This window comes from Mastomys coucha, unplaced genomic scaffold (genome assembly GCF_008632895.1).
Source record: "Mastomys coucha isolate ucsf_1 unplaced genomic scaffold, UCSF_Mcou_1 pScaffold12, whole genome shotgun sequence".
Lineage (NCBI taxonomy): Eukaryota > Metazoa > Chordata > Mammalia > Rodentia > Muridae > Mastomys > Mastomys coucha.
In genome coordinates, this window is record NW_022196894.1 from 28,625,955 (window position 1) to 28,647,224 (window position 21,270).

Consider the following 21,270-nt stretch of genomic DNA (forward strand, 5'->3'; position numbering starts at 1 on the left):
GTTTGCAGAGCAGGCCTCAGGCTTCTGTTCTGTTTGATCTGTCACCCCAGTCACATAGAGCACCACAGAGAAACTCATCAGAGGTCCAGTTCCTGGCAGAGATGCAAAGAAAGGTGAAAGAATGGAAGGGCAGCACTCTATACAAGATGGTCAGGTCTCTGATTTTCACATGAAGAAAGTCATGGTTGGCTTGACCAAACTGTAGCAGGCACCCAGGGAGGAAAGCATCCTCTATGTGTACCCCAATATTCCCTGATCCTACAGCACTGTCCAGAAAGCAGTCAATTTGATGTGTTTGTGGGGAAAAAACTGAAAAAGCAATTTGTCAAATGCATGGTGGGAAACACTTCTCCCCACCCTCCCCAGGCCTGAGACATTTCAGGACTCACAATAGAGGGGAAGCCACCATAAAAAGGACTTGTTGTGTGGCCTTTGAAGTACAGTGACTGTGGGACAAGTGACTATAAAGCTTACACAGCTGGGGGCTGGAGCCTACTCCTGCTCAGTGAATTTCCAGACCCAAGAGTGCTTGCTTCCCTAGTCACTTTGTACCCAGAGCTACAGCACTGTTATCTGATTCTTTCTTCTCATGGATGCTGTCAGATGCCACTTATAACAAGTTACCTGCCCACGCCACATCAGGACACGTGGGGAGGCCTCTGAGCACCAGCTGTTAGGGGAGGGGCTCTGCCTGAGCTGTGGGTCCCCCATGAACTGTGTTGCCCATGTCTAAGGAGCAGGGCCACGCCCACTCAGGAGGGCCCAGCTTCATCTGTCCTTGTGTAGGTGCCACTAACCAGACTCTTCTCTTCTTCCCACCTTTTCTTCTATCAGCCAACCCTGGCCTCCCTCCCTGGCCCTAGCCATAGCCAGGTAAGTACTTCAAAGCAGGGAACAACTAACAGTGCTCTTTCAAGGCCTTGGGTTCTCCAGTGTCCACATGTATGAAGGCTATGTGCATACCCCACCCCCACCCCAACACACATAGGCCATATTTGTTGTCTGCCACCAGCCAGATCATTCTCAGGCCCAGCAAATACTAAAAACACGCACTGTAACAGGTTACCCCTGGATGCAGAGTAGTGCAAGACACTCATCTGCAGCCTTGATTTATGACAAGTCTTTAGTGACATGTAGTGGTGGTTTATGGAGGGGGAGTGGGGTGGGATATAAATGTCTGTTTACTGAGTGGTGTTTTTAAGACTCTGCCAGTAGCAGGTTCTCATGATCCTCATTACACATGATGATAAAGATTCAGAAAGTAAGGAAACTTAATCTGAATTACCACTTGTTTCCTTTGGGAAGGACAGATAAAATGATTTAAGGTCTACCATTATAAAAGCCTAGTTTTGCAGAAAACAAAATTTTGGCCAAGATTATGTGTGACAGATGTGATGTGGTTTCAGGTATTATAAGGAGAAGCTCCAACCTGTCTTGCAGGTGTTGCTGATGTAACAGTATCTGATAACCAGCCTGTCTAAATGTCCTAGGGCCTGTGTCTGAGCAGGAGGGAGCCCACTGCATACAATCGGAAAAAGACAAGCAGGGTAGAGGAGCTGTGAGCATCAAAGCTGGAGTGAGACAAAGCCCGGCAGTTCCTCTGCCCCCATCTTAAGGGGCACCAAGGTGACAGGTATGGTGTCAGCTGAGACTGAAACCCAGGACTTTACACTGAATGTTGCCTGCTTTGGGAGCAGTCTTTTGTGGTCAACATTTCGAGTTTGCCTTATCTACTCCACACCCCCACTGCCCATGCATGTAGGAGACTGTCCAAGACTCCAGGAGCCTGGGTCTGAATTATGTAATGGGAACAACCCACAAGGCCCCAGGACTGATCACTCATTTGAGGCTTCACAGGAATTTCCTGTTATGTGATCTGAGACTTGCAAAGAGCCACCACTAAACCCAACCTGTCTCTTCCCTTCCTGTGTGGGGGAAACTCATGCTCTGGGTCACTAGAAGCCAGGGCCAGCAGCTCTCTGATGACTTCTAGCTCCTCCAGGATCTCCACAGGAAGCCAGCACAAGCAGGGGTTGGGGGCACAGAACAAAGGGCCCCAGGAGCCCAGGGAAGAAGAATTCTAGGTCTCCCTGAGCAAACTTGATCAGCTGGCTTGGGGGATGCTGTCAAACTAGCTGTCTGAGGTTAGGGTGCAGAGGGGTGAGTTAGCAACATGGCACACTTGAGCCTCAGCACTGAGACAAGTTTTGAACTAAAACCTACTTCTGCTATTCTTGCCTCTTCTCTCTAGACACAACATATGTGCAACGTGCACATAATCACTTCAGGGGACAGGACATAAAGCACCACCCCTTTCTGTCCCCAAGACCTGTGCTGGCTTTGGAGAGCAGCTCCTTGGTTTTCAGTGACTTTTACCACTTGTGTTTGCCTCAGTAAAGACTGCCATTTTGTTCTGCCTATCAGCATATACAACTATCGTGCCTTTTTGTTTGTTTGTTTGTTTATTTGTGTTAGTGCTATATAGTACTTAATTGGGTAGATACATTTTATTTAACCATTCTGCTGTAGAGAACATCTCGGGTGCAGAGAACATCCTTGAGCATGTCTCCTGGCTTCAGGTACAGGAGCTTCTCTGTGCTATATACTTGACAAGGATGTGCTGCCTCGAAAGAAAGTGCCTGTTCACCGTGCCCAGCACATACCCACTTGTGCCTGGAGCTGCTGTGGCTCCCTCTGCACCACTGTCCACCCACTCTCCTTAGGTGACATGAAGCTAAAAAAGCCCAGCTCACTGCTGGAGGGGAAATCCTGACACTGTTGCCAGATGAAGCTTGGGATTTTAACCCCGTGCGCTTAACCAGTGTCCACAACATGGACAACTGGGCTTTCTGGAGGAAAAAGTCTCCGAGTCTCCCACTCTATGGAGCAGCCTCTCCTGCTCCAGAACACACCTGCTCCCTGCCAGTGACATCACCTGTTAGCCCTATGTGCAAACATGCTTCCAAGGAGCAAGTGCAGAGAGATCACGAGGCGGTTGCATAAAAGCAGCAATGCATGGCAGAAGAGAGGACAGGATGTGAGGGAGCCGTCAGGCTTCCTCCAACAGCCAGCACCTACCTGTACACAGGCTGCATCTCTCTGGCTATGCCGATAACAGCGCCTGGCGGGAAGTTGTCAAACTCCTCGAACAGCTCCCGGATGTTGGTCTTATACTTCAGGTCCAAGTCCAGCTGAATGATCCTCAGGATCTCTGGAGGAGTAAATTTAAAAAGGGCAGTAAGACTAGGTATGACACTGTACCTCTGTAACCCAGCCACTCTGGAGGGGGACTGGGATCTGGAACAGTTGGGGCTGCATAATGACACACACACCCCCAATAAAAATGACATCCTGGGAGTCTTGGCACCTAACCGAGAACATAAGGCCACCAGCTTGCTGAATCACTTTCAGTGACCAGTAGATCTCTCTAACTGTAAAATTCATACTGCTCAAAACCCAGGACCCATATTCCTGTCTAGCTTGGGGGGGTCCACAGGCAGCAGACCTCTTTGCTAACTGCAGAACCCATTCGGCTCAAATCCAAGGGCCTGTACTCCTGTCCAGCTGGCTGACCATGTGTGTTTCATTACAAAGTGCCTGTCCTGAATGACATGTAACATGTAAAGCTAAGATAGGGTGAGACACAAGTGTCAAAGGCTGCCAGAAGAGAGGGGTAACAGATACTATCATATCTGATATATATGCCCTGCAAACCTCTGGAAGACTTCTTGGAAGAGGGCAATTTGGGCTGAGCCCTGAGCATGGACAGGAATGGGTGGGTGAAGTAATTATCCATTCCCCACTGTAAAGCTTTGGGGCACTCCCCATTGCTTTCAGCCATCCTTTCTTGACTGCTCAGCTGCAGGGTATCACGGCTCTGTTTCTAGAAGCCCTCTGAGGACACCACAGCTTAAGCATTTTGGCCTCTGTTTGTGGTACAGGATTTGGCATTTGGCAAACACTCAGGGGTGTTCAAGGAAGCAATTGGCATTCTCTAAGTTCGTTTATGAAGAAACCACAGCTTATAATGTAAGGAAAACTGATTCATCTGCTCTTGTTCTATTTTCCTTTGTGGTGCAGAAACAAAGCCTTAGTTCACATTCTATGTGACTTTTCTACAACAAAAAAGAACAAAAGTTACAACTGATGAGAATCCAGCTGCTCAGGACAGAGCAAAGCATGAGAGTAGCCAGAGCTCTGCCCTCCTGGGCAGAGGGTTTGAGAAGGACGCTCTGCCCTGGCAAATGAGGACCCCATGGCAGTCAGCATCACACTGCAACCCCCACAAAAGGAGTCCAGAGGCCGCTTTCCTCCTGCATCCATAAACAATGAGAAAACCAAGTCCCAGTAGTCGGGCCTGGCTGCTGATAACCCAGGAGTCTCCTTATGAGGGATGGAAAGCAGACTCAGGCCGCAGGGTAAAGACCCTGGTGCCAGCCCTAGGGAAAGGCAATGCTTGCCAGGAAAGAATGTCCTACGGTGAAAGTTACAGTTACAGCCAAGTTCTTGTGTTGAGCTATCAATGGTTGGCCATCAGGGCCTGGGGAAACCCCACAACACAAACATTTTGTCCAGCCATTTCTCTTTTCATTGCCTGTGTCATGAACATTCATACCCAGATCTCAGGTAGTCCTTAAATACAGTGAAGCAGAGCCCTAGTGACACCGGGACAGGACACGCCACCATCTCTAGTGGTAAAACCATGTCACCCTGGTTCTGTGAATAAGGAAGACAGGGACTAGAACATATGGCCCGTGATGCTGACAGGCTGTGAAGGGCTTCCTGTGAAAGAAAAACTATTCCCATGTTTACATATAGAAGGATTAAAAACAAGGGGCTGGAGAGATGGCTCATAGGTTAACAATGCAGGCTGCTCTTTCAGAAGACACAGGTTCATTTCCCAGCACCCACATGGTAGCTCACAGACATATATAATTCCAGTTCCAAGGGAACTGACCTTTTTCTGGGCTCTGTGAGCATGCACATGGTACACATACATACATACATACATACAGCCAAAAACATTCATAAAATAAAAATAAATTTAAAAAGTAAAATAGACAAGCTAGGCATGGTGGCATACACCTGTAATTTCAACACTTGAAAGATGAGGGCCAGAGGTTCAGGAGCTCACAGCTAGCCTAAGCTACATAGCAAGTTTGAGGCCAGCGTGGGCTACATGAGTCCTCCTCTGAAAAATAAAACAAAAGCTAAAAAACAGGAGCCTAAGGTCATAGAAGGTCAGTGGTGGAGCGGAAATGGAACTTCGACTTGACTCGGAAGCCCAGTACCCCAAGCTCCTTCCAGCGTGAGTCCCCTTCTGACCAGAGTGTCTCAGATGCAGATTCTTGCTCCATTACTAACCTCTCCAGGAGTGTACAGAAGGGCTGAAGACACTGAGAAATGAAAAGAGTCCCAGGACAACCACCTGGCAAAAGCAGATGGCAATGGAAGACAACAAAGAAATTGTGGTATTTTCACTTTCAATTACTCAAAGACACTCCTGATATGGAAGCCATCAGTGTGTCAATGCATAGGATAGCCTGTCCCTTGCAGCATGCATCCTCTGGATGCCCAGGCAGCACAATCTGCAGCAGCTCTGGGCAGGTCCCAGTGGGCAGTCATGGCCTCATCTGTCCCCCATTGCCAGCACCGCCAACCATCCATCACTGCCTTGGCATAGACAGTTTACTCCTAGAGGACACGTGCACTGGGGCAGACCAGACATGGTATGCTTCTTTGATCAGCAGCTGACTAGCCTTCTCTGTCTTGGTCCAACTTTAATATTTACATCACTCAGGGAGCACTGGAGAGACTTCCTGAAGAGCCCCTTCCCTGTCACTGGTAGCCCTTCCATGACCCGAGTGTTCCCTGCTAGGAGGGGTCCAATATACCCCACCACACAGGAATCTGAGAGGCCTGAGCACTACTCATAACTCATTCCGTCTTAGAGAGGCAGCCCTGCAGTCAAGGGAGGTAGCAAGTTGAAAAGGAAGCAGGTGCAGCTCGCCATAGAGTGACCTTTCACCTGGTGCAGAATACCTGGCTAGGGCTGGGGAAAGGACATGCCCATCTGCCCAGAGATGTCCACAGCCCTGGGTAACCCACACTGTCACATGGGCACCTGACCAAAGGCCTCATTATAAAAGGAGGAAACAAGAAGCCAAGGCATAAATGTCACTGCTGAAAAGATAGTGCTAATGCTTAGGAGGGCACTGCAGCTCACCAGCTGATGCTCAGGAGGGAGGGCACTGCAGCTCACCAGCTGATGCTCAGGAGGGAGGACACTGCAGCTCACCAGCTGATGCTCAGGAGGGAGGACACTGCAGCTCACCAGCTGATGCTCAGGAGGGAGGACACTGCAGCTCACCAGCTGATGCTCAGGAGGGAGGACACTGCAGCTCACCAGCTGATGCTCAGGAGGGAGGACACTACAGCTCACCAGCTGATGCTTAGGGACATTGCAGCTCACCAGCAAGGGTTGCTTTAAGGACCTACTTCCTGGACTCTGGTCTTTGCAGAACCCTGTGGGGACTACATCTGGATGGTTGTATAGAAACCTAAGAAGACACTGTAGTGAAAAGAGGTTTCTATATGGGGACAACCATAGTGACAACCTCAGGAAGATAATTGGTGGGGGATGATGGCAGAACCACACAAAACTAAGGACTAAATGAGATGATGGTCCCCAAGGCAAAGACTAAATAAGAGAGGTAATGCACAGGGAGGAACTTGGGAGAAAAAAGCTGATGGGATGTCTTAAAGGAAGGGTACTGGTCAGGCTGGTTAGATATCCTCCATCCAAATTCTGTGAGAAGACAACCAAAGAGAAGAGCAGAATAATCTGAGACAACAGCTCTGGAAAGGAAGCCTAGTAATAACTGAGGCCCACCTACCCATTTTACAGATCAGAGAACTGAGGGCCAAGGGATGTATCAGGACACCCAGACATGAGCCCTGGGCTCTGGGGACCCCATACCCTCTCAGCAACCGAGAAACCAAGTCTATATATCCTTGGGAATGCACCTAGGCTGTGATAAACTCTAAGAGAGGCAGACGCCATGCAGAACATTCTAGACCCAAGGATGCCCATGGAGACACTATCTCATTGCTTGGTGTGGGTCCCCTGGCAGCCAGTAGAAAGTCACTTGCTGATCACGACTATGTGGTTTGAGTAAAAATGGCCCCCACTGGCACATAGGGAGTGGCACTACTGGGAGGTATGGCCTTGTTGGAAGAAGTGTGACACTAGGGTGGGCTTTAAGGTTTTAGGTGCTTGAACCAGGCCCAGTTGTCACACTCTCTTCCTACAATCCAGATGTAGAACTTTCAGCTCCTTCTCCAGCACTATGTCTGTCTGCATGCTGTCATGACTCCACCATGATAACAATGGAACTGTAAGCCAGCCCCAATTAAATGTTGAGTTGCCATGGCCATGTACCTCTTCACAGCAATAGAAACCCTGACTAAGTGACCATCCCCAGCCCTCTGCTCTAGTACCATCTACTTACTCCTGGATAAGTTCCTGTCTCAATATCCAATGAGCTGAGCCTTCCCTGCAGACTCGTCTCCATGCTCACAACCTGCCTGTGGGTTGGCGCCACATAAGAACTCACATACTAATGTGCACTTGCGGCATTTTTCCTGTGGGAGGATGCTTCCCCATACACAGTGCAAGATTCTCTGTGCACCTAGCATCTAAGGAGTACACCTGTGCTGAGATGAGAGTTCTCCCTGGGGCGGGGGGCACCATGGCCTGCCACTAGCTGACTGGCCTCTGGGAGGTGGGGGTGAAGATGGAGCCTGCAGGACTATCTGGCCTACCCACTGTGGGGTGGCATTTATGATGTCAGTGTTTTTTATGGTGAACAGGGTCTTGAGAGCCCCTGAAGGATGTCAACCCACCCAGAGTGGGAAGAAGTGAAGAGCACAGGTGGGCTCTCTGGTCTGGAGTTTGGTGTTCACTGGGATATCTCTGCTCATCTTCACTCTCTTGACTCCAGTGTCGGGCCAAAGGCATAGCTCTAACCAGAACTTGGCTTAGAACTAACCAGAACTAAGCTTAGAAATGAAGGACAGATGGGACATGCTGGCTAGAGATGTGGCTTTTTAGACCTCTGTGACCCTATCACTACTACCACAGCTGGTCCTAGCAGCCCACTTCCGGAGTTTCTGACTGTCTCTGGAAGCCAACACCTGCTACTAGGGTTCAAGGACAAGCCAGGTAAGGTGGGACTGTGCCACAGAAAGTCACGGTCATGACATCCAGACTGGCTGGGATGGTCCCAACTCAATATTCCTCTGTGGAAACAGGCTGGGGGCAGGTCATCATCAGTTTCCAATTAAGGCAGCCACAAGCATGTCATCTGACTGGGGATGGAATTACAAGCCAGACTGAATACTTAATGACACCCCAAAACAAACAAGAGAAAAAAGTCCCAGAAGGGGGGTAAATGAAAGAAAGAGCTCCTGCCTCCCCCACCCCTGCCTCCTCTTGTCCTCAGAAACAATTCCTGGTAGGCACACGCTAGCACACACACAATCCGTAGCACAATGGGTAGGAAGGGATGAGAGGTGGAGGCAAGCATGACCACCACCATGTTGGGAGACACTATGAGAGGAGAGACAGGCTGTCCCAGGGAGCCCCAGCTGGTTTCCTAGTACCCACTGAGTGCCTGCAGTGAAGGGAACTGATGCTCTGCTCTGTGACTCCAGAGTTTGACAGTTCTGGAAGTAGATGTCTGGAGTGCAGCTTGTTTTCCCTATCCTGAAACACTACAGCAACTTGCTACCTGCCTTATCAGACCTGCTGCTTTTTAACTGTTGTGGGCAGAACCTCTGACCTGTAGGAGCCAGAGAGTAGCTAAAGGGGCAGAGAACCCCCACCCATGAGAAGTCATGAACCCAGAGGGGATGTTTGGAGGTCAGTGGAGTACAGTCCTACGGTTTCTTATCAGCCTGGCTTCTCCCTTTGGGGGTACTGTCCAAGCACAAGAGATGTGTCCCTAGGGGATGGAGTTAGCGCTGCTAGTTTTCACATCCAGAAGGAAACTTGGGTCCTTCCCAACTGGCTCTGGCCCTGACTCTCAAAGCACCCTTTCCGATTCCCTCTGCAATGGAAGCTCCAGCTGCAGGGCAGCTGGCTGGCCATGGGAAGAGTTTCTCTGGAGAAATGCAGTAAAATATGCCAGGAGTCCAGGGCCTTGGGCACAGATTCCTGGAGCTCGTCCAGCCTGCTCGTCTCTAAAGCAGGGAGAAGGTTCTGCTGCCAGGCTCATGCTGTGGTCTCTACCTTTTCTGACTTAGCTAAGGAGCCCTGGCAGTTTTACAAGAGTATCAGTACCTTCCACTTCCTGAGGTGGAAACAGGCTCAGTGAGGTATGGCAACTTACCTAAGGCAGCCCAACAAGGAAGCAACTGCACAGGTGCCTCCCTTGGCCTCTGAGAGAGGCCTCTATTTAGACCCAATTATTAAATCAAGCAAAGCTTCCATATGTCTCCTTCCAGGTGGGCAGGAGATACCTCTAAGTGACCGAGACTTCTACAGATAGATAGGGTCGGCACTTTCTACAACCAGCTCCCTCACAATCCTCATTTCTGAGGACTCTGAAGACTGTGAGGGATTTCCCTTCACTGAGCAGAGACCAGTGGAGAGACTCCTGGAAAAAGGATGTAATGCCAGCAAAGTTGGAAATCTCCAGTGGCAACAGCCAACATGCACAAATCTGTTGGATTCACGGGATGATCCAAATGCAGGGGAGGTTAACATTGCTACTTCTACCTGACAACTGACAGGGAGCTCATGTAATTATACTGTACAGCTAGGAAGTAGATTCACACCAAAGCACATGGGGCTCCAAAGTCTTTACATTTCCTCCGACATCCACATCTAGCCTTCCAGGCCTCTGGATGCCAGGGGAAGGCCAACTCTCAGAAATGCAGGGCTGTGGAAGGCCCAGCCTTCTGTACAGAAATCTATGATTTCCATATTACAGCTGCTTGCACCTCCCAGGAGGAGCACCCAAGAGTGATCTATACTCCATGTGAACAATTCTGGTAAAGGCATGGGGGCTGAAATTAATGATTATTGTCAACTTGATCTATTAGCTACACAAGAAATTCTTTCTTCTAGCTGTACTCAGTCCTCTTAGAAGCAGGCGTGGAAATCTGAGTGCTGGCTGTGGCTCAGCCAGGACATGGTCTACAGCTCTCAGCTCCTGCTGTGTAGGTCAAACGTGACTACAGGAAGTTCACAGGGTGTGTTCCTGCATCAGGACAGCAGGACTCTCTCTCCTCACCCTCAGCAATCTAACGAGGTGGAAATCACCTGCTTTAGGAAAGAACAGAATTGAATTTGATATTTGCAAACAATGACAGACATAGCACCCAGTCTCAAATTTCTTTTCACTTCTATTGCTTATATAAAACTATAGCTCACACATATTTTATGATCTGCAAATCTACCATTTCTATAGTGTGGAGCCCCTATGGTACCTGTATTTCCATATATATGTATATATGTATATGTATGTATGTGTGCGCGTGTATGCGTGTGTGCGCACATGTGCTCATTCACAAAAGCTTGAGCTCTCCTTATTTAGGGTGACAGCACATTTCCCTGGGCTCACAGAGATTGTTAAATTGATAGACTGAGGCCCAGTCTTGCTCTCTACTACCAAGAGGGTTTTCTCATGGACCCTTTGGAAGCAGAAGCTATAGAATCTAGTCCTTTTTGGATAGACTTAAAAAATGTTTTCTGAACACAATACCATTGGACTGCACAAATCAGCACTGTTGGACTCCCCAGATTTCTCCTGCCAAGATTCTCCAGAGTCCTGGGGCCCTTGTTTCTAACCTGGGCTTTCTCTCTTTCCCTGCTCTTACCACTTCCTCCTCTGCTGCAGGTAATGGGGCGTTCACCACGGTAAAGATTTAGTTTAAAGGCAGGAAGCTAGCAAAAGCCTTGCCCTGACAGCTGCAGCTCCTCACCCTACCTGGCAGCTGACTTTCTCCTGCTTCTCTGCCCAGCCTGTCAGGGTCTGTCTACCACAGTCCCACCCTTTTGTTTACTCACATGACAAATACAAGCTCTCAGTACTTTTTGAGTGTGTTGCAATTCTCAAAATGCAATCCCAGTTCATAAAACTTTCCCCTGTGCTTTAGCTAAGTTACTCCTACAACAACCCTGGATCAGGTGTACCACTGTGGTGGGCTCCACTGCATATACACAGAGCAGCATGTAAAGCAACAGTGGCTTGAACACAGAAAAACCACAGCTGAAAACTCAAGGATGCTATTGCTGCTCTACATATTGTCAGGCCCAGGGCCTTCTCTCTCCCATTCCACTGTCCTAGATAAGGCTGTCCCACATTTTGTACACTGCTTGACTGTGCTGGACATGAACGATTACCCACAGGTCCCTTACTATGGTGTCAGGGCAAGACAGAGTTTGCTTCCCATGTTTTAGCACCTCTGCCTCGCCTGCACCTCTGGTATCTCTGAGCTTGGACAGCAGTTCTCCCCAGTGAGACGAGCTGCCTGTGTTCCTTCTACTGCAAGACTCGCCCTTCTCCAAGTGTTGCTCAAAGCCCTTCACCACTGTCACCCTCAAGGTGAGAACAGCTATAGGTCCTTCAGCCAACAGAGCATGAAGATGACTGGAGTATGTCCACAAAAGTAAGAAGGATTGGATCGACATAAACAAGGGGGACTGTTTCTGGAAGTCCTCGACTACTGCAGGGACCACTCCCTCATTTTCTAAAGCAGAAGAAAACCAGTTTTCATTAGCAACATTTAATCACTTGAGATAGAAAACTGACCAGGGAATGGCTTTTAAGCCTTCCAGTCTCTTGCCAAGATGTCATGCTATAACAGTAATAGCTACTATATCTATATTCTATACTGTCCATTACAAGGACAGCTGTGATGGAGTGCTTAGGTGCTGCGCATCTCAGGCATCCCTCACACAGGCTTCCTGGCCCATTCCTGCCTCCTCCTCTCAGTACTCAATGATGTCCCACTGCTGTTGCCCCTGTTTTCTGCACATTCTCCATGGGTTCACCAAGAATGGCACAGAAGGTAGAGGACTGGGAGCCTGGCCCTGTGCCAGAAGCCAGACTCCAGTTTTCATTTAAAACAATTGCTCTCCTCTGAAGCAGGAGCCCCACCCACCTTTACCACTTCTATAATATTGTCTATAACTGAAAAGATACTATCAAACTATACTTAAGCAGAAAGTCATTCATTCCCTGGTTGTAATTAAATTTTAGCTTAGTTTAATTAATTTAGTTTTTATTTTATTTAAATTAAAATCTAAGTTACTTGTTTTAATTTTAATGAAGGACTTAATATACAATGCTGAACTGACATAACCACAGTTGAAAACAAGAGAACAAAACAGAAGCAAAAAGGTTTTAAACTCTTAACTATTTGGCACACACTCTCTAAGAAACAAGACACCCAGACCAGCAGAGCAGCTGAACCAAGGAGGTTGACACCAGCAGCTCAGGGCCATCAAGTCCACGGTCCTGTTCCATGTGTCAGCTATCAAAAAAGAAAAATGACGTTTCTGGTCCAGGATTGCCTGCAAATTGTTGTCATAGCTCCATAATTCTTTGGTTTTCCTTGTCTTTCATGACCTGGAATAACTTAAGAGGTAATTTTGTAAGAGATCCCTGGGTTCGGGATGGCCTAATGTTTTCTTGTGATCAGGACCAGATTTTGCACCTATGTTGGGAACACCCCAGACGCCACACTGGGTCCCTGCCACTGGGCCTTGTTTTGTCCATTTGTCTCATCATTAGTGATGTTACCTCTGATCCCTGAAATGTTACCTTCCATTTCTTAGTAAAAACAGCATTGTGTAGGAAAACACTTTGAGACTGTGACAATTTCCTTCCTTGACAAGGTCTTACCTATTTAGTGCCCACTGATGGGGTTTGTCTAGATACAGTGCTACTCTACAGTGCTGTGGCCTTCTGCCGCCTCCCTCTCTCCCTCCCTCCCTCCTTCCCTCCTTGGCCTGTTTTACAGCAGGAGCTAGCCTATGAGGAGCCAGGCTTAGGGCTCCTGTCCATTCTCAAGGCAGTCAGTGTCAGTGCGGGAAAGGTGTGTTGGAAGCACTTTAGAAACCGTGAGACCAAGTTTTCTTCCCAAGCTTGTCCTTTAAAGATACTATAGAGTTCTACCTTATTTAGTGAAATATGAACCGGGAGGGGGGGGGCGTCTAAGATAAACTCAAAACAAAACAGATACAACATTGGGCAGAACAGATAAACTACATTGTAGTGACCTCACCTCACTGATGGCCAGCCAAGGCCACAGAGTCACACAGTGTGCCAAGCACTGTGTGGAGTGCAAGACTCAGAAATAACCGGCACTGTGCCTAACCTCAACAATGCAAACCCAAGATTTCCATCTCACATTCTCTGCTGTTTCCATCTTGTCCTGGCCTGAAGAGTCATGGCCTGCTCACTGCTACCCAGTAAGCATGGCATGTGGCTGATCCTGCTGCTGGGCTGTATGGCAGCCTGTGGAAGGATAATCATGGCCAGGATCAGCCTGCATCCTCTTTTTAACAGAGGGGACAGAGTGTGCTCATGTCACTATACTTTGTGACCATTTAATACCACCATGTGACAGCTAACATTAACTTAGGACCAACTACGTGCCAGGCTGGAGTGTTTTTCAACGCCTCCTATCCATTTTTCTAATGTTTGAAAACTAATGTTCACAGCAACCAAGAACCTGTCTATAGCCGCAGAGCAGAAGCCCGGATGGCTCCAAAGGTCTTTTTCGCCTTGAGCATTCCTTTGACCTGGTCTTACATCTAGATCCGCCCCATGTTTGCCAGGTATCTGCTTGCTGCTATGTAGCAAACCACTAACTGAGAACAGCAATGGCTCCAGAGAGCAGTTATCCCTGTAGATCAACGAGGCTTAGCTGCTTAGCTGTGGATGGCCCTCACATAATCTCTGTGACTGTGGACAAACGGCAGAAGGGCTGAGCCATCAACAAGGGTGGCTAGGCTAGACATCCAAGGTGACCGTGCATGTTTCCAGAAGTTGATGTAGGGCTCAGTTGTGGCTATGAACCCCAAGTGCTCTCATTGTGTACTCCCAGAGTTCCAGCTTCATCTGATGTGGCTACCGAGTTCCAAGAGGGGCTTTGTCAAGGACATGTGTTCCAGGAGACCCAGGTTTAACCACCCTAGGAGTTAAGGAGCAGCAGTTCCACTATATCCTGTTTGTCACAAACAAGTGGCAGGCAGCTCAAGTCCAAGAGTGAGAACCATACAACAGGATGAATGCTGGGAAGGGCCCGGAGAGGCTGAGCACGAGGTCATCTGCAGCAACTATCCTTGGCCATAACAGAATTCTACATTATCTTAATTTTACCTATTATACTTTTCCAAGTTTTCTACCATACATACTCATATCTTTGCAGTCACAGAAACAAATCTATATCTAAAGCCATATACTGTAACACATGATTATCAGCATGTAAAAACATGTTAATATATGATAATGTATTGGTACATATATTACATGCAAATAAAACTAGCTAAAATATTAGAGTGGAAATGTCATTTCATAAATACATTTTCAAGGTGGCTGTGTTGCCTTCAAATTAGAGTATTTTAAAAGATATTAATTAACTACCACAAAGAAATACCTGTTTTAGGCCATGTTTATCAGATTTAAGGTTGGACAGGACCAGGACTTTATGATTTTGTCTTCAAGTGGTTAGAACCTCTAAAATCCTTTTCCTAAGCTAAGACTACCTAGAAGTTCCTGCCTGCCTCAGCACGGGTTCTTGACTGATTCTAAAAGCACTTTCTCAAAGCAAATGCCAACATCAGGTGGGAGTGTCTCTCACTGCATTCTTCTGTCCTTGATTTAACTGTGTGCCCTCACCTCCCACCACCTCACTCCTTGCCTAGCACACCTTGAAGTTCAAAGCAATGGTAGCATGTTGGGTCTCAGCTGGGAAAAAAGCCCCATCTGCTAAAGCAAAGTCTTTCTGGGAAGTGTGAGCCTATGTCCTTGGAGCCCAGCACTGAGGGAGCAACCTCAGAGGCAGTAAGGATGCAAGGCCATGACTGGAAAGTTCAGCCAGTTTCTGTGTGCAGGGAGGTCACTCAGGCCAAGCAACCCCTCCATGAGATGCCACTTCAGACAAGGATGGCTCAAGGTGAGAACGAATGTTGCCATTGTCTAAACAGCTAAAACAGGCTCTGTGAACCCGGTCAGCTGGTTAAGAGCCAAGCAAGGAGAGAATCGATGTCTGGACAGGAGATGCTAGGCAATGCCAGCCTTCCGAAAGGAGGCAGATCTCTAGCCAAGCACGTTCCTTCCCGCAGTCCACACACACCCATGTTCTAGGAGCCCAGGAGGCAGATGTGTGGAGTTGGTCCACGCTATTCTTATCCAGTCACTTTCCAACCATAAACCCACATTCCACATTTCATTGTTTTGGGTGGATTAAGAAATTCCACTTGGCCTTTCTTGTGGTTTAATTTCCTGCATACCTGTCTGAAGGAAAAACTCTGGCATTCCTATGGAAACAAACAACATTTAACCTGTTCTTGGCAGATGGGGTGGAGGTTAGCGGTGTGGTGTTTCTTACTCTATACTATCTGATGGGACTCCCCCCACCCCCCACCACTTCCTTTCACACCAAAGCAGGATCCCCACAGGTCCGCATTAGTGTCTGGTTCCTGAATACAGGGCAGGGCAATTTATTCTGAGACTATTCTAGACTTGAGCAGATGGCTCAGTGGGTTAAGTATGAAGCCAGGTACAGCATACACCTATAAAACCAGCATGTAGGGGTGAGACAGGCAGATCCTGGGAAACTGGCAGCAAGCATACTGTATGTAGCTAAAAACTGAGTTCTAGGTTCATGAAGAGAACGTCTCTCAAAAAAATAAGGTAAGAAAGGTAAGATACCCAGGCACTGACCACAGATTAGTGTATTCACACACACACACACACACACACACACACACACACACACACACACACACACACAATCTGGTGTAAACTACTGAAGTGCCTCTGTACAATCATACAAGAGTTATTTGCGGTGCTACAAGAGTGCTCATGGCCAATACGCAGGTGCAGAGAACGAGAGTCCCAGTTAAGGGAGAGCTACCCATCTTGAAAGAATTCCCAGATAACTGTAGTGAGGACCCAGGCGTAACCTGTGAACATAAGAAACATTGGGCAGATAGACAAGAGAAAAAAAGACCTGTCTTTTATGGTCAAGGCAACCTGAGTTTTGTTTTGTATTTAAAACACTCACCTCTTTCCTATCTTGCTACAGTTAGGATGGTTACATCACATTCCTGTAATGTAAACAGGGCCTGTCAAAAACTCTCTACTCATTTTGAACTGGGATATTTCTGACCAAGGACAAGCCTTTTTCTTTTCCTTAAGTAAAAGCTAGAGGGGACAGGAGCCTTCCGGTTTCCATCTATGCTCAAAGCTGATCCTGTGCCACAGCGCTCCATACTCAAATACTGCCGGGAAAGAGGTGGTCTCCCAGGAGTGCAGACAAGCCTGTGATCTCAGGTAAGACCACCACTTCTGCTCAGAGGGACCCACCAGAACCCTCAGAACACAGGAACCAAGAGGCAGCCAGGGACAGGAGCCTTCCAGTTTCCATTTGTGTCCAAAGCTAATCCTGTGTCACAGCACTTCATACCCAAATTCCTCCTGGAGAGAACTGGTCTCCAAGGAGTACTGACACACAGGCTTGCAGGAGGGACAAGCCACAGTTAGTGACAGAAAGACCAGCTAACACCAGGGATAACCAAATGGCAAGGAGGCAAGGGCAAGAACATAAGCAACAGAAACCAAGGCTACTTGGCATCCTCAGAACCCAGTTCTCCCACCACAGTGAGCCCTGGATACCTCAACACACCAGAAAAGAAAGACTCTGATTTAAAATCACATCTCATGATGATGATAGAAGACTTTAAGAAAGACATAAATAACTCCCTTAAAGAAATACAGAAAATAGGTAAATAGCTAGAAGCCCTTAAGGAGGAAACATAAAAATCCCTTAAAGAATTATAGGAAAACACAACCAAACAGGTGAAGGAATTGAACAAAACCATCCAGGATCTAAAAATGGAAATAGAAACAATAAAAAAATCACAAAGGGAGACAACACTGGAGTTAGAAAACCTAGGAAAGAGATGAGGAGGCATAAATGCAAACATCATCAACAGAATACAAGAGATAGAAGAGACAATCTTGGGTGCAGAAGATACCATAGAAAACATTGACACAACAGTCAAAGAAAATGCAAAATGCAAAACCTCCTAACCCCCCAAAAATCCAGGAAATGCAGGACACAATGAGAAGACCAAACCTAAGGATAATAGTTATAGAAGAGAGTGAAGATTCCCAACTTAAAGGGCCAGTAAATATCTTCAACAAAATTATAGAAGAATACTTCCCTAACCTAAAGAAAGAGATGCCCATAAACATACAAGAAGCCTACAGAACTCCAAATAGATTGGACCAGAAAAGAAATTCTTCCTGTCACATAATAGTCAAAACAACAAATGTACAAAACAAAGAAAGAATATTAAAAGCAGTGAAGGGAAAAGGTCAAATAACATATAAAGGCAGACCTATCAGAATTACACCAAACTTCTCACCAGAGACTATGAAAGCTAGAGGATACTGGGCAGATGTCATACAGACCCTAAGAGAACACAAATGCCAGTTCAGGCTACTATACCCAGCAAGACTCTCAATTACCATAGATGGAGAAAACAAGATATTCCATGACAAAAACAAATTTACACAATATCATTCCACAAATTCAGCCCTACAAAGGATACTAGATAGGAAACGTCAACACAAGGAGGGAAACTACACCCTAGAAAAAGCAAGAAAGTAATCTTCTTTCAACAAACCCAAAAGATAACCACACAACCGTAAAAATAACATCAAAAAATAACAGGAAACAACACTCACTATTCCTTAATATCTCTTAACATCAATGGACTCAATTCCCCAATAAAAAACATAGAATAAAAGACTAGATACGTTCATAGGACCCAACATTTTGCTGCATACAGGAAATGCACCTCAGTGTCAAAGATAGACACTACCTCAGAGTAAAGGTCTGGAAAACAATTTTCCAAGCAAATGGTCCCAAGAAACAAGCTGGAGTAGCCATTCTAATATCAGATAAAACCAACTTTCAACCAAAAGTTATCAAAAAAGATAAGGAAGGATACTTCATACTCATCAAAGGAAAAATCTACCAAGATGAACTCTCAGTTCTGAACATCCATGCTCCAAATGCAAGGGCACTCACATTCATAAAAGAAACTCTACTAAAGCTCAGAGCACATATTGCTCTACACACAATAATAGTGGAAGACTTCAACACCCTCATCAATGGACAGATCATGGAAACACAAACTAAACAGAGACACAGTGAAGCTAATAGAAGTTATGGACCAAATGGATTTAACAGATATCTATAGGACATTTCACCATAAATCAAAAGAATATACCTTTTTCTCAGTACCCCATGATACATTCTCCAAAATTGAAACAGGCCTCAACAGATACAAGAAGATTGAAATAATCCCATGCATCCTACCAGATCACTACAGATTAAGGCTGGTCCTCAATAGCAACAAAACCAACAGAAAGCCCACATGCACATGGAAGCTGAAAAACACTCTACTCAATGATTACTTGGTCAAGGAAGAAATAAAGAAAAAAATTAAAGACTTTTTAGAATTTAATGAAAATGAAGGTACAACATACCAAACTTATGGGACACAATGAAAGGAGTGCTAAGAGAAAAACTCATAGCTCTGAGTGTCTCCAAAAAGAAACTGGAGAGAGCATACACTAGCAGCTTAACAGCAACCTGAAAGCTCTAAAACAAAAAGAAGCAAATACACTCAAGAGGAGTAGCGGGCAAGAAATAATCAAACTCAGGGCTAAAATCTACCAAGTAGAAACAAAAAGAACTAAACAAAGAATCAATCAATAAAACCAGTAGCTGGTTCTCTGAAAAACATCAACAAGATAGATAAACCCTTAGCCAGACTAACCAGGCGGCACAGAGACAGTATACAAATTAACAAAATCAGAAATCAAAAGGGAGATATAACAACAGAAACTGAGGAAATTAAAAAAAAAAATCATCAGATCCTACTACAAAAGCCTATACTCAATAGAACTGGAAAATCTGGATGAAACAGACAATTTTCTAGACAGATACCAAATACTAAAGTTAAATCAGGATCAGATAAACCATCTAAACAGTCCCATAACCCTTAAAGAAATAGAAGTAGTCATTAAAAATCTCCCAACCAAAAATAGCCCAGAACCAGATGAGTTTAGTGCAGAATTCTATCAGACCATCACAGAAGCCCTAATAGCAAATACTCTTCAAACTATCTACAAAATAGAAACAGAAGGAACACTACCCAATTCATTCTATGAAGCCACAGTTATACTGATACCAAAACCTCACAAAGACCCAACAAAGAAAGAGAACTTCAGGCCAGTTTCCCTTATGAATAACAATGCAAAAATACTCAATAAAATTCTCCCAAACTGAATCCAAGAACACATCAAAACGATCGTTCACCACGATCAAGTAGGCTTCATCCCAGGGATGCAGGGATGGTTCAATATATGGAAATCCATCAATATAATCTACTACATAAACAAACTCAAAGAAAAAGACCACATGATCATTTCATTAGATGCTGAAAAAGCATTTGATAAAATTCAACATCCCTTCATGTTAAAAGTCTTGGAAAGATCAGGAATTCAAGGCCCATACCCAAACATAGTAAAAGTAACATACAGCAAACCAGTAGCCAACATCAAACTAAATGGAGAAACTTGAAGCAATCCCATTAAAATCAGGGACTAGACAAGGCTGCCTACTCTCTCTCTACCTATTCAATATTGTACTTAAAGTTCTAGCTAGAGCAATTAGACAACAAAAGGAGGTCAAAGGGATACAAATTGGAAAGGAAGAAGTCAAAATATCACTATTTGCAGATGATATGATAGTATACTTAAGTGATCCCAAAAACTTCACCAGAGAACTCCTACAGCTGATAAACAACTTCAGCAAACGTGGCTGGATATAAAATTAACTCAAATAAATCAGTAGCCTTCCTATTCTCAAAGGATAAACAGGTTGAGAAAGAAATTAGGGAAACAACACCCTTCACAATAGTCACAAACAATATAAAATATCTTGATGTGACTCTAACTAAGCAAGTAAAAGATCTGTTTGACAAGAACTTCAAGTCTCTGAAGAAGGAAATCAATGAGGACCTCAGAAGATGGAAAGATCTCCCATGCTCCTGGATTGTCAGGACTGATATAGTAAAAATAACCATCTTGCGAAAAGCAATCTACAGATTCAATGCAATCCCCATCAAAATTCCAACTCAATTCTTCATAGAGTTATAAAGAGCAATTCTCAAATTCATTTGGAATAACAAAAAACAAAAACCAAAAACCAAAAAAACCAAAAAAAACCCAGGATAGTGAAAACTATTCTCAACAATAAAAGAACCTCTGGGGAGAATCAGCATCTCTGAGACCCAAAAATGAACCCACACACCTATGGTCAATTGATCTTTGACAAAGGAGCTAAAATCATCCAGTGGAAAAAAGACAGCATTTTCAACAAATGGTGCTGGTTCAACTGGAGGTCAGCATGTAGAAGAATGCAAATCGATCCATTATTATCTTTTTGTACAAAGCTCAAGTCCAAGTGGATCAAGGACCTCCACATAAAACCAGATACATTGAGTCTAATAGAAGAGAAAGTGGGGAAAAGTCTCGAACACAAGGGTACAGGGGAAAAGTTCCTAAACAGAACACCAATGGCTTATGCTCTAAAATCAAGAATTGACAAATGGGACCTCATAAAATTACAAAGCTCCTGTAAGGCAAAGGAAACTGTCAATAGGACAAAACAGCCACCAACAGATTGGGAAAAGATCTTTACCAATCTCACATTCAATAGAGAGCTAATATCCAATATATACAAAGAACTCAAGAAGTTAGACTCCAGAGAATCAAATAACCCTATTAAAAAATGGGGAACAGAGCTAAACAGAGAATTCTCAACTGAGGAAACTTAAATGGCTGAGAAGCACCTAAAGAAATGTTCAACATTTTTAGTCATTAGGGAAATGCAAACCAAAACAACCCTGAGATTCCACCTCACACCAGTCAGATTGGCTAGGATAAAAAA

The 21,270-nt window shown here is 45.5% G+C and overlaps 1 protein-coding gene across 1 annotated transcript in view; it reads right to left on the bottom strand.

Annotated features, from left to right (window-relative positions):
• Xxylt1 (xyloside xylosyltransferase 1) overlaps window positions 1-21,270 on the bottom strand; it is a 139,787-nt gene that overhangs the window by 53,471 nt on the left and 65,046 nt on the right. The window contains exon 3 of the mRNA XM_031363593.1: window positions 3,079-3,211. Coding sequence (XP_031219453.1) covers window positions 3,079-3,211 — 133 coding nt within the window. The remainder of the gene's footprint in view (window positions 1-3,078; window positions 3,212-21,270) is intronic.